Raw genomic sequence first — 14,113 nt, forward strand, 5'->3', positions numbered from 1 at the left:
GTAGCATCATGTCTATGTCTTTTGAATACCAGCAGACATCCTATGCTTCTGGCTGTCAAAAATATTTCACTTAGCTATATGTTAGGATTGCCTACTCAAAGACAAACGAAAAGAATGCTTAAGATTTAGCCAAATAACATTTAGCCTCATAACAAAACTGAATTATTGTGAATATAAAGATTTGTTTTCCCTAATGGTTCTTATGATAGGCTGGTATACATTTCATTGGACTTGAATAAGAAGACTGTATCAGTCACACAGTCCTTTAGCCTTTGTAAAAGATTCCAGATCTGGATGCATTTGTAATTTATATCTCACTCTGGAAGTAACTTGGCTTAATAATAATTTCCTCTCCCTTTCTTCTTTATTTGTTATTCTCTAATGCAAGCAAGAGAGTGTTTAGCTTTATTTACAGCAAGCCACAGTTTTCTTTTTATCTGAAAATACTAATTACATTATGAATAGTCTGAACAATTTTAATATGAGGTTTATAACAGACAGTCAATGACTGTCTGTGCTTGGCTGAGATATTAATGATTTAGTAAATCATTGTGAGGCCCAGTTCTCATCCTCACTAAGTAATGTTCAAACCCCACTGTGAAATTTTATCACATATAAACTTTGTAGTTCACATTCACAAGATCTGTTAATCATATTTCTAATAGTTGCATAGGTAAGGTAATAGGAATATATCTCAGACAAGGTCAGACATGATGGTAACCATGATATTAACACAATTATGATTTAAGGAATTTAACCACTGCTTCCAGATCTGTGTTTTGAGGGACACAATTAAAACCTCCTACTTTTTTAACTAATCATCTTTAGTAGGACACAATTCTGATTTTTTTACATACTTTCCATAATCTTAGTTGCAATTTGATTAAGAGACAGTTTCTATATTTATTTGTGCTTGTGTGCTTACATATCAACCTTGTGACATAAATCAAGCTTTGATATGTTAGACTTTGATTTATTTTTTTTTCCCACCTCAGGGAAGTGGTCACGGCAATGAGCCTGCCAGAGTTCAGTAAGCTTTTGGACAACGCTCTCGGACACAAGGTCTTTTGGAAGGTCCTTTGGAAACCCAGGAGTTGGACTTGATAATCCATGTGGGTCCCTCCCATCTTGGGATATACTATGATTCTATGATTTTTTTTAAACTTTCTTCATAAAGTGAAAAAAATGATTCATTATAATACAAAGAATAACATTTTAATTTATCACTTTTATCTCTGATGGGAAAATCTGTTAATGATTAACTAAAATGTGTTGTATAATTAGGAATGGAAAACAAATTGACGCTACTTATCTGACCAAGTAAGATTTGCAGTTGAATTTCATAAACCTGAATATTGTTCTGGAGTCAGACATCACAGATTTGGATGACAGCTAAATATTATATAAATATTACTACCTTCTTTTATGCAAGCTAGAACACTTCAAATGCAAGAGAGACAATGTAAGTTCTTTCCTCTGCATCTGAAGAATTTAATCAGTTACTAGCAAAATTATCTTAGCAGTGTATGCCTAACCACCAGCTTTAAGGGGAGCTCACACATTTGCTCATCTTGCATGAAATAATTGAACACTGATTGCTTCACAGCAAAAGATGAAATGTGAATTCAAGTGTCTAGACTTCTTTTTGGACCATTTTTCATCTGACTTTAAATCACTTTACAAATGAAGAATTAACATAAAAAGTAGAATAGCTGAAAGATTCTATTCTGGTGGGACATGACTCTTTCTGACTTTTGTCCAATGACTGCTTAATGCTAAATACATAAAGAACAGGGACTGGGATCCTGTATCTCCACTTCTAACCTGAAACTAAACTGCAGAGTCATAGTCCTACTTGCATATGATTCTACATATCTGCTATTCTTTTCAATATACTGGCAGAGTTTTGAGAAAATTACAACCTTGTTTCTTACAAGTACAGTAGTAGATGGAGTATTGGTGAGAAGTAAATGGGTTTGAATTTTCTTAGTTCTAGGAAAACCTAAAGTCCACCATATGCAGCTTTCTAACTATTGGTTTATCATATAAATAGGGATGACAGTGTCACTGAAACGCTGGTTAGTTTCTTCAAGTAAGAGGAGACTGACTTTACTTAGCAGATGAATATGTAAACACGGAACTTTTAAAAACATTATTTGGAGTTTGATATCTCAATTCTGTGTAAACCACACTCTCTGTAACTAAATCCCTATTTTCTTTCATGTATCTAGTTTTTCCTTTTCAAAAATGCAGTGCTGATTCTAGCATATATACATGCATTTATTTGCTAAGTCTTACTGCACACACTCATAAATTATCTAACTAGGGCATTTTATAGATTAAAGCAAAACAAAACAAAACAACAACAAACAAAAACCCACAATATTTCAGTAAAGAATATGCAATTAAGTGATGCCTATGACTTTAGTGTATGATACATTACGTGCTTTTATTTCATACTATGGACAATGCTCCTGACAGTACTTTCATAAATCAGTAATTTATTAAATTATATGCTCAGTGTACTACTGTCTCACTGACATTGTTTTGCATTTAAAATTCAGATAAATTATGTAAGCTACTGCAAATATCTTCAAATAATAGTTGAACAGCTGATACTATTTATTTATATATATGTATATAAACTGATAATCAATTACAGAGAATCTTCACTCATGAGAGAGAGGGCTAGTTAATTTGTAAGACTAATTATTCTGTCTTTGGATGAGGAAGTTAATCTTTTTAGTGAACCTTTAAATATTGTTACACTGTTATACAAAATAAAATTTAGCAATTAGTACAGTGTGTGAGGTAAGAAGTCCATATCATTATATATTTCTGTATGAGAAGAAACAGACTCCCTCAGAATTAATCAAATGAGCTAAGAAATTATTACAGATAATTATAGGCATCTAGAGATGTGAGACTGCTAGCAATCAGACAGTTGTAAGACTAAGAGAATAATTACATCTTGTGGTTTGCCTTAGAAAGGATTAAAAAATATTCTACCAAACTGTAACAGTTAAAGTTATTTTACTGCTCATTAATGATCATTTGGGGGTCAAGGGAAATGAAATGATTCACTAGTCTTTCTAAAAGACTATGCAGAATTTTCCAACAAGGCATCACTGCATGAATTTAGAGCAAAGAAATAATAATAAAAAAATCGTAAAAAGAAAGTTTGGTATTTTTCATTAGCTTCAGTTTAAATCCTAAACTGCCTATAAAAAGAGTTTGTGAAAAAAGGTGACCTAGAACTTAAATTAAGAAAGACTCATGTAATGCTAAATTATAGATATAGTAAATTCCAGATGTTGGTAGTACTGAAAAGCTGGAGGGGTATCTAGACTATTCTAGATTGATCAAGAAGGTTACTCACTGAGGCAAGAGTGTCTTCCCAATGCAATCAGCTCTGGTGCAGGCATGTTGTGGATTGGAACAGGGAATTGTGGTGTGCAGGGGGGTTCTTGCATCAAGGAAGCCCCAGTGACTGGAGAGAGCTGCCAGGAGCCAGCAGCCCTCACGAGAATGGTGAAGAGGCTTAGGCAGGGCCAGGAATACTGCGATGCGCTGGGGCTGAAAAAAGGAGAGCACATGAGACCTGTACTCTCATTTACTGTCATGTACTCTGTAAAGGACAACTGTACAAAGTTGGACCAAGCAACCACCTGTATTAGAAACAGTGCCAAAAAAAAATAATAAAAAAAAAAAGCATGAGGAGTGTTAGGAATTAGAGATTCTTCACTGTGAGGCACTGAAGCACCAATTTGCCAGACAATTTCTCCAGAGAGGTTTGCTGCCTGCCAGGGGCCCACATTCACAATATCATGAAGAGGCTACCAAGGCTGCTAAAGCCAGAGGACTAACTAATTCCTACTCTTTCATGTAGGGTTGAATGAGGCTGCAATGAAGAGACTGAAATATCAAAAGGGAGATTATATCCCTCAGAAATATGTTGAAAGGATAAGGAGCATTGGCAGTGTGCTCCTCTTCTCACCCAGTTGGAGACTGGGACCTAAGAAGAAGGAGATGAATGAATCAGACAAATGATTGGCTGTGTGCCTGGTGCCACACTCAGGGTTTTGGGTTTTGTGATCTTGGAAACACCTTTGAGATAGTGTGTGTGTAGACACTGTATGGGGTGCACCTGACCAGGCAGGATAATAGCATTCTGAGCAGCAAGAACCTCCTGTGCAGCAAGGACCTCCTTCCTATAAGGAGGTTCTCTGTGCCAGAGGAGGGGCACACCTGGCTGCATCTTTTGGGTGATCCATGTTGGGGCAGGGACACCCCCAAAGGGACTGTGGCCAATGGATAATCCATACCAGAGCAGGGGAGCAGTAAGAAGCAAGGAGTAGTAGAAAGAAACCTCTGCACATTGCCCCAACCTCCTGCACCCTCTGTTTCCCAGCCAAAGGGATTTGGAGAAACTGAGTATAGTGTGAAGTGAAAATAAGAAGAGCTGAGGCAAAGAAATGGAGAGGAGAGGTGTTGGTCTGAAGCTGAGCCTGGGAAAGAGGTAGGAAAGGTGCTTCCCTAAGCATTTGTTTAATCATCTCTTTTGTGTTTCTGAATACCCAAATGAGTAATTTAAATTTTCTCATAATTGGCAATAAATTTAATTAAGTGAAATTCCCTGAGCTGATATTGTTTTGCTTGTGACAACAGGCAGTGGTGGCCAGAGTCAGCACACAGTGCCACTCATTAGGCAAATCTATTGTGCTGAAACAAATGCAAGGCTGAGCCAGGAATATGAGTCAGGATCAGGTCTGAATGAAAGTGAGAAGGACTAGAAACAGGCTGATTGTCAGGAAAGTTCATGGTGGTGGGGAAAGGCTGAGGCTAGGATGGGGTATCAGCCCGCATGTTGGGGTCATGATCAGACCTGGTGAGGGGAATTAGGATCAGATCCAGCTCTGGAATGGCTGGGCAGGGACGTGAGGGCACAGGAAAGACTGAGGCCAAGCTGGGACATCGGCCTACAAGTCAGGCCCAGCTCACAGGACACAGTAAGGATGTGGTGGAGCTGTCAGTTTTGTCAATCCTTTGTCAGTCATGTGGAGAGTACTGTGCAAATTTAAGATGTTAGCTGGAAACCAGTGAGAAGAAAGATAACTGTGATTGGAAAACATATAAAATACCCAAATGGACCCCAGCACTGAAGAAGGTTGTTAACAGTTCCCTGTGATCCCACCTCTTCCCTGCTTGAGGCAGACTGGTGAATCATAGAATAGAAAAGAATCATAGAATCATCTAGGTCGGGAAGGACCTTCAAGACCGTCAACTCCAACCATCAACTTGACATACCAACCTCGACCTTAGTATATAGAAGGGCATGGAAAGGATGAACATAACATAACAGCAGAGGAAAGATATTTTTAAGTTTTCTTGTACAGCAATTAATAGTACTACTATTAATGAGACATTCTGTATTTATTCATTTAGACTGTGGTTGATGGTATTATTATTGCTTGTTTTATTGTGATGATATTTTTCACTTTTAATGAACAATAAACTGTTTACCATATACATATATGCAATATTTATGATAAGTTTCTTCTTGCACATACTAAGATTTTGAATCTAACAATAAGAACACTTTTCTATACCTTTGATCATTCTTGTTTCCATTATCTTAACCTAAATGAGAAGAGTGAAACAGAATTTTATCCAGCACTCAAAATGTGAGAATATTGGACCTGTATGGTGGAAAAAATATTTTTATTTTATTTTATTTTATTTTATTTTATTTTATTTTATTTTATTTTATTTTATTTTATTTTATTTTATTTTATTTTATTTTATTTTATTTTATTTTATTTTATTTTATTTTATTTTATTATTTTATTTTATTTTATTTTATTTTATTTTATTTTATTTTATTTTATTTTAATTATTATTTTTAACTAACTCATAATACCTGATTTGCTTTTATGGCCACTACTAAATACTGAGTTAATGTTTTCATGATTCCTTCTTTCATAAACCCAAACAGTCCTTCTGACTGGTGATTGTCAGCTCAGAGCTGACAATTTGTTATGAAAAGTTAGAATTGTTTATTCCCATGTCTTTAATCTCATGTTTAGTCATACTGAACTTCATCTGCCATTTTATTACCTACTGTCTATGAGATCCTCCTGCAGTTAGTCACAATCAACCTTTATTCTTACTATCTAGAATAAATGCCTGTCATCAGCAAACTATCATTTTGCTACTTGCCCTTTTACTAAGCTGTATATGAATATTTTCACAGGTCACGTGAGGGTTAACGCACCGCCAACATCTTATGTAGGCCACCAGTAGATGACTTCTCTTTCCAGTGAGAACTGACTTCCTACCTTCATTTCTTATCTTTCTGTCAATAACCTAATCTTGAAAAGGTTTTTTATGTCATTTCCGTTCAGTTTCTTTAGAAGCATTTGGTAAGGGAGATTTCAAAGTTTTTGGAAATTTAAGCAGGCTTTATGCAAGAGATTACCCTTATCTTCAAGGATCTTTGAGGAAGCAATTTCATTTTCATTAATGTTTATGTTTCATTAACGTTCACCAAAAGCCTTAAGGTACTCAAGAAATTTTCTGATGGTAGAAAATTGGAAGTTACCAATACAGAGGAAGTTCAGAGCATTTGATAGGAAGATCAGGTATAGAGAAATGTTATAAAAATGAACAGAAAGATGGAAATCTTATTTTATGGAAGGAAACTGAATGTGTATTGTCTGTTTAGTAAACTGAAACCTGGGAGAGGACATGTTCATTCTCTAGAAATAAACACCAGAGAATAGAACTACTTAAGCTGAAAGCCAGTGTTTACAGAACAGGTGTAAACTGTCTGTTACTAAATTTAGGTTATCAGTTACATTAATGTTTTGAAGCATGAGATAAATGAATAATGAAAAGAATATGAACGGGATTGTTTCAGGAAGTCTTTTGGAATAGCAAGGCACATACTCTATTACAAGAAAATGTCTGAAGAGGAAAGATATCTGTGACCTTTGAGTGAAGTAGAACTGTATTTACCCATATATATGTGTGTGTGTGTGTGTGTGTATCCCTCATGAAAAATTGCATTTATTTGCTTAGGGGTATACTTTCGCTTAAGTGAAACACAGTGATAAGAATACCTGGGATGGCCCATACAGTGGTTCAGTCTGGAGTATGCTCTATAACTATAAAATCACAGTTTACTGAGATACCCCAAAGTAACAGGAGAGAATGAGGAAGAAACTTAGCAGCCCACTGAAGTATGGAGGTAACTATTTATCAAATGAGAACCTCCTGTATGATGTGTTAATTAAGTTTCAATAATAAGATGAGCAGACGTTGAATTGGGCTATGGAAAGCATTATAGAAAACTGAAATCCTAAAGATCTAATAAATATGAATGCATCCATAATCAGGAGGGAACATATAAGCCATGAGGAATAGCACAGGTGAAGCTTATTTAAAATGAGGAAGTCAGAATATTGTTGATCAGAAGTCTTTTAGCTGCTCCAATAGACATCCTGTCAGGAGAATTTTGACATTCAGACAGGTTGAATGATATTTACCAATTATAAGCACTATAACATACAAATCTTAAACTTTTTTTTTTCATATAACTTTATTTCAGCCTTTGCATGCAGTTTATTGTACTTGTTCGTGTTTCTTTTTAAACGTGTCTGAGAATACCACTTGCAAGTCACTCAGAGAAAACACATTTAATTAAAACTTGATGTTTGTGCAAAGAGAGTAAGTGAAGCTTATAAGCAGCATTTTGCCACTTATAAAGAATTCAGGGGACAGAAGAAAGGTTTATCACATGAAGAAACAACAGGGAGAGAAGCTTTGATTCTACATTCTACTTTTGATGGTACATTCTACCGTAAGTGGAAAAAAAGAAAAAAAAAAGAAAAAAAAGAAAAAAAGAAAAAGAAAGAAAAAGAAAAAGAAAAAAGAAAAAGAAAAAGAAAAAGAAGAAGAAAAAGAAAAAGAAAAAGAAAAAGAAAAAGAAAAAGAAAAAGAAAAAGAAAAAGAAAAAGAAAAAGAAAAAGAAAAAGAAAAAGAAAAAGAAAAAGAAAAAGAAAAAGAAAAAGAAAAAGAAAAAGAAAAAGAAAAAGAAAGAAAAAGAAAAAGAAAAAGAAAAAGAAAAAGAAAAAGAAAAAGAAAAAGAAAAAGAAAAAGAAAAAGAAAAAGAAAAAGAAAAAGAAAAAGAAAAAGAAAAAGAAAAAGAAAAAGAAAAAGAAAAAGAAAAAGAAAAAGAAAAAGAAAAAGAAAAAGAAAGAAAAAGAAAAAGAAAAAGAAAAAGAAAAAGAAAAAGAAAAAGAAAAAGAAGAATGTCTTTTCCCGTCATAACCCTTCACATCATCTTTTTCTCGTAAACTCTCATTTTAAACAATTTTCCAAGGGTTTTCCAGAACCTTATGGTCAACAACAGAAACCTAAATCAAAACCTGAATTTTTCCATCTTCTTCTTCTGCTAGTTTGAACTCTGTTAGTTGTGCTCTGCTTCTCAATGACAGCAACAGCAAAAGGAGCATCATGCAGAACAAGAATGTAATGATGTAGTCTGACTGCCTCTGTTCTACATGCTGTGCTGAGCAGCCTTTGCCATTTTAATGTCCTCCATGTTTTGTCAGAAGTTTTACATTTCTAATAAAAACAAAACCAAAAAACTTCCTCCATTTTTTTTCCGTACTAACATTTTGCATGTCAAGTGTCTGTTTCACAAGGGTAACCAAAAGATGTGTAATGTAAAATCCTGTAAAATTATTGAAAAGTTAAGAAATGCTAATGCTCTTCATAAAATGTTTTGTACAAAAGGACGATTGCTAAAGCACTAAACTTAGTAAGTAATTTAATAAAATTTAGAGGAGAGCAAGGTGAAGGAGTGCTATCTGTCACCCCTGTCTACTTAGCTGATATATATATTGGCAAGATTCAGGACAGAACTACCTTTCTTTTATGTACTAACTATATGTCCCTTGCAATGTGTATTTCAGCTAGTAGAGGCACAAATACTTAAATTTAGCTGTGGAAGATTGTTCTCATATGCCATACAGTATTCCATGCAGCTAGTCCTTTCCTAGACGTAAAAGGATCAGATACACCATGATGTCTTTTACATATGTACAGATCAGCTAAACAACAAAAAAGAAGATGCATGATGTTTACAAATATTTTAAGACGTAGCAAATACAGAACAAAACAAATTTTCTTTTTAATCTAATTCAAATTAAAATTCAAACTTAATTTAATTAGAAATAACAAAAACTCAAAATGAGTATTAGGAAGGAAAGTGTCCTGAAAGTGAAGTGTAGCAATATATTACGCTCTTCAGTTAGAATGCATACAAAACTGCCTGATGTATAAATGGAAATTACTCTGCATCATAATGACCATCCTTTTTAGGTTAACCATATCCCCATCACAGCATGGAATGAGAAGAAACTAGAGTGACCACACAGCATACTCAGAAGTCTTAGTTACTCCACCTCTACTCTCATTGAATAGGCTGTGCAACTGCAAGTTTCATCAGCATCATTTTGAAGGGTATCATTATCAAGTCCACAATAAAAACATTGTGTTTGGAAACTTCACTTCAGATGTTATCCTTTGCATCTCTATTTAAACAGTGGTTGCTTCTCATAATGTATGTGTGCTTTTTGGATGGCTCTCCTGGGAACAGCTCCTTTGCAGCTTTGGTAGTTCTATCATTTTACATGAGCTGAAAGGAACTAGGTAACTTTTACAACTTGGTTAAGTATCCAGTTGGTATGAGTCTTGTCCTTTGTTTTCTCAGCCATAGAAAAGTCTTCTTCAATAAAACCAGTTTTAATAAATAGATTCTTAATCTACTCTAATATTTAAAAATAGGGTTCCCTTTAACAGAAAGGAGGAAAACAGTGGTGTTGCTCTCTCTTTCTTTTATGTTCTTATTATTTTATATATTAGTAACTGCGTTGATTGTAGGACATTTTTATGTACTTTCTAGGGGAAACATAGTCTCTTTGTAATTTGGGCACTAATGCCCAAATAAGCACAGAATATATTTTATAGAATAATGCTAATAATAAAAAAAAGTATATTAGTAAATATCAAGAACACATCGTCAATTTAATTGCAAGCTCAAAACCAAACTATTGCCAAACCCACAAATCTTCTCTAGCTTAGCAAAGATTTAAATACTTTCACTGATTCTCATGTATCTCATGTCTCAGGGAGACAACATTTGAATACTGAACATATATTCAGTGCAATTCAGACAACTCTTGCTTTCTTGCAACATAATTGACAGAGCGCTGTGAGGAAAATTTTATATGAAGATTGTTTTAACTTAATGAACCTTGTGAGTTGGATATGATGAGGGTGAAAAAGGTGTATTTGAATGTGAAGAGATTGGAAATAAAATATGAGGTTTTGAAATTTTCTAAGCTTTCTCAGTGAAAGGCAATGATGTGCCATCAAGTAAGTGTTTCTGCATGCAAATGGTGAAGGGGGTTATCTCAAGCTTAAATAGAAAAAAAACTTTTCCTTTCCTTTCCTTTCCTTTCCTTTCCTTTCCTTTCCTTTCCTTTCCTTTCCTTTCCTTTCCTTTCCTTTCCTTTCCTTTCCTTTCCTTTCCTTTCCTTCCTTCCCTTCCCTTCCCTTCCCTTCCCTTCCTTCCCTTCCCTTCCCTTCCCTTCCCTTCCTTCCCTTCCCTTCCCTTCCCTTCCCTTCCCTTCCCTTCCCTTCCCTTCCCTTCCCTTCCCTTCCCTTCCCTTCCTTCCCTTCCCTTCCCTTCCCTTCCCTTCCCTTCCCTTCCCTTCCCTTCCCTTCCCTTCCCTTCCCTTCCCTTCCCTTCCCTTCCCTTCCTTCCCTTCCCTTCCCTTCCCTTCCCTTCCCTTCCCTTCCCTTCCTTCCCTTCCCTTCCCTTCCCTTCCCTTCCCTTCCCTTCCTTCCCTTCCCTTCCCTTCCCTTCCCTTCCTTCCCTTCCCTTCCCTTCCCTTCCCTTCCCTTCCCTTCCCTTCCCTTCCCTTCCCTTCCCTTCCCTTCCTTCCCTTCCCTTCCCTTCCCTTCCCTTCCCTTCCCTTCCCTTCCCTTCCCTTCCTTCCCTTCCCTTCCCTTCCCTTCCCTTCCCTTCCCTTCCCTTCCCTTCCCTTCCCTTCCCTTCCCTTCCCTTCCCTTCCCTTCCTTCCCTTCCCTTCCCTTCCCTTCCTTCCCTTCCCTTCCCTTCCCTTCCCTTCCCTTCCCTTCCTTCCCTTCCCTTCCCTTCCCTTCCCTTCCCTTCCCTTCCCTTCCCTTCCCTTCCCTTCCCTTCCCTTCCCTTCCCTTCCCTTCCCTTCCCTTCCCTTCCCTTCCCTTCCCTTCCCTTCCCTTCCCTTCCCTTCCCTTCCCTTCCCTTCCCTTCCCTTCCCTTCCCTTCCCTTCCCTTCCCTTCCCTGCCCTGCCCTGCCCTGCCCTGCCCTGCCCTGCCCTGCCCTGCCCTGCCCTGCCCTGCCCTGCCCTGCCCTGCCCTGCCCTGCCCTGCCCTGCCCTGCCCTGCCCTGCCCTGCCCTGCCCTGCCCTGCCCTGCCCTGCCCTGCCCTGCCCTCCCCTCCCCTCCCCTCCCCTCCCCTCCCCTCCCTCCCCTCCCCTCCCCTCCCCTCCCCTCCCCTCCCCACCCCTCCCCTCCCCTCCCCTCCCCTCCCCTCCCCTCCCCTCCCCTCCCCTCCCCTCCCCTCCCCTCCCCTCCCCTCCCCTTCCCTTCCCTTCCCGAGATAAAGATTGCAGTGGCCTCTTTTTCCATTCTGAATTTTCAAATTACTATCATTCATAGAATCATGTAATCATTTAGGTTGGAAAAGACCTCTAAGATCATCAAGTCCAAACTTTAACCTAGTACTGACAAATCCACCTCTAAACCATGATACTAAATTCTTAATCTATATGATTCTTGAAGACCTCCAGGGATGGTGACTCAACCACTTCCCTGGGTAGCCTATTCCAGTGTTGCACAACCCTTTCGGTAAAGAAATTTCTCCTAATCTCCAACCTAAGTTTGAATATTGAAACAACCATTGTTTCATTTAAACTATTTTGTCCTATGGAAAAGGTTTCTGTGACTCATGTCTTGTCCATATTATTGCCTGACAAAGAACGATATTGTTCGATTGTTTTAAATGAAATTGGCCTGTTCCATGACTGTTCCTTGTTTACCTCTTTGGAAAATATTTTGAAAAATATACAATATTAAATCATATATTTTATGTATGACTTGAAATACCAGAACTATATTCTAAATCTTTTTATTATAATAGTTGTATCAAAAGGACAATTTATTCCAAAAAGATAGGTTGGGGATCATAGCTTGTTCTTGTTACAACTCTGTCTAAATAAACAGTTTCAAGCTTGTACCAGCCTTTGCTTGCTATGTCACCACCAAAGACTACTGAGATCAGCAATATATTTAGGTAATTTGGGCTTCTAGACACAGAAAACGTGATCATTTTGCTGTGATATTTGTGTGTACCTATCCATTTTTGTCATTGTCTCATTTTCATTTGTAGGATAGGATGTTACCTTATACGATCACTGGAATGTAAAAAAATCTGTTGGCAATTTTTTTCTGGTCCCTAGAGGTCATTGCACACAGAAGGAGTAATCTGCAAATCCTGTTCCTACCAAAATTAATTTAAGTGAAAAATACTCAATAGCTTATGAGATCATGAATTTTGTATAATACATCATCAACAGCAGTTTGAATGGGACTGTAGCATATTTTCACATCTATTTTTTTCTCTTTCTCTCCCTTCTTTTGAAGAATCTGCATTGCACAGAGGAAAAATATTGTTTCTTTGCGAGGTAGGGGGTTGCAGTTCCTGCCGAGTTTACAACTAATAGGGGTTGGAAGCTGTTGCCTTAAAGCATGATAGTGCTGATTAGAAATATCTTGCCTCTGAGAAGAGGAAGGACTCCCACATTCCACTGACTTTCAAAACCAGCAGGAATGTAGAGCCAGAAGCTATGATTTCTTTCATATTTACTTCTTTGTCCTCATTTAATAGCACTTTCACTCCACATGGAGAACCCCCTTTCAAGATTTCTGAACTATTACCATAAAGGTTACAGAAAATCCTACAAAAAGGATGTGAAAAAGTTGGACATAGAAACCATAAAGAGAAATGAATTATGGAAAATTTCAGCAATTAAAAATAATAACAAAATGAAGTGAGAATTAAATATAATCAAGAATGATATAGAATTGGAAAGTTGGAAAGGAGTGGCATTAGAACAAAGCTGGTCACTTTAAATTGTTACAAGGAAATGGTACTTTTGAAAGGGACAATTGTGCCTTCCCTACTCTCCAAGTTTTGCCTGTTGCTCATTTCCATCAATGTTAATGTTCTTATGGCTGTGTAGAGAGACGGATAAGGTAACCGATTTAGGTAGGAAATAATCTTTTGTCGTTGTGTTGGTGTAATAGTCAAAATGTAAACACTAGCTCATGGAAATATAAAAAAGTGCATTTATAAAATGTTTCTGTTCATCAATGGGTAGACCTCAGGTGCAGCCCTTCAACCAGTAAGGAATGCAGCAGTTCAAAATTAACAGTAGAAATTAAATGCATTTCAGAAAAGAGGAATGATGAAAGGTTTGGATAATTGAACCTGGAAAGAATGGTTAAAACAGAGTTGTTTCTGTTTGACCTGAAAAAAAAAAATGCAAAGGGGAAATGTAATAACTGTCTATGCAACTGTAAAGAGATATAATAAATGTGAGAGGATCAATTATTTTCAACAGCCAACAAATAAAGAATGAGCAGTAATGGTTCTTAAGCAGCAGGAACAAAAACAAGTAATAGCATTTTATAACCTTTGATGTGTTTAAAATGCAGGTCAAACTTAAAAAAAAAACAAAAACAAAAACAAAAACAAAAACAACACAAAACACTTTAAAAGATCAAGATGCTGAGGTTAAAAAGTTTTCTGACTTCTTCTAGTTCAGTCTATAAAGGTTTGTATTTGTTTTCATGACTGATGTGTCAGTAGGTGCTCAAGACTGAATCCAAAATAGGACTGACCATTTCTGAATGCTGGGTTGAACAAATTCACTCCACATATATAGAGAGGAAAAAGCAAAGCAGTTCACAGAGGATTCCACAAAGAGAAGAAAATAA

The 14,113-nt window shown here is 36.8% G+C and overlaps 1 protein-coding gene across 9 annotated transcripts in view; it reads left to right on the top strand.

The window, feature by feature from the left end:
• The window catches only part of LOC308193827 (uncharacterized protein), a 199,543-nt gene that overhangs the window by 65,135 nt on the left and 120,295 nt on the right, over positions 1–14,113 (top strand). For 3 of the 9 annotated variants that reach the window (XM_080588896.1, XM_080588881.1, XM_080588890.1), the window contains one exon: positions 996–5,766. The exons of the other annotated variants lie outside the window; for them this stretch is intronic. Coding sequence is in view for 1 of the 3 variants with exons in the window: in XM_080588881.1 (XP_080445007.1) it covers positions 996–1,034 (39 nt within the window). In the remaining 2 variants the exon portion in view is untranslated. Of the gene's footprint in view, positions 1–995; positions 5,767–14,113 lie in introns of those variants that run through there. 9 annotated transcript variants of the gene reach the window in all.

Source organism: Anser brachyrhynchus, assembly GCF_964034855.1.
Source record: "Anser brachyrhynchus genome assembly, chromosome: 4".
NCBI classification, from domain to species: Eukaryota; Metazoa; Chordata; class Aves; order Anseriformes; family Anatidae; genus Anser; species Anser brachyrhynchus.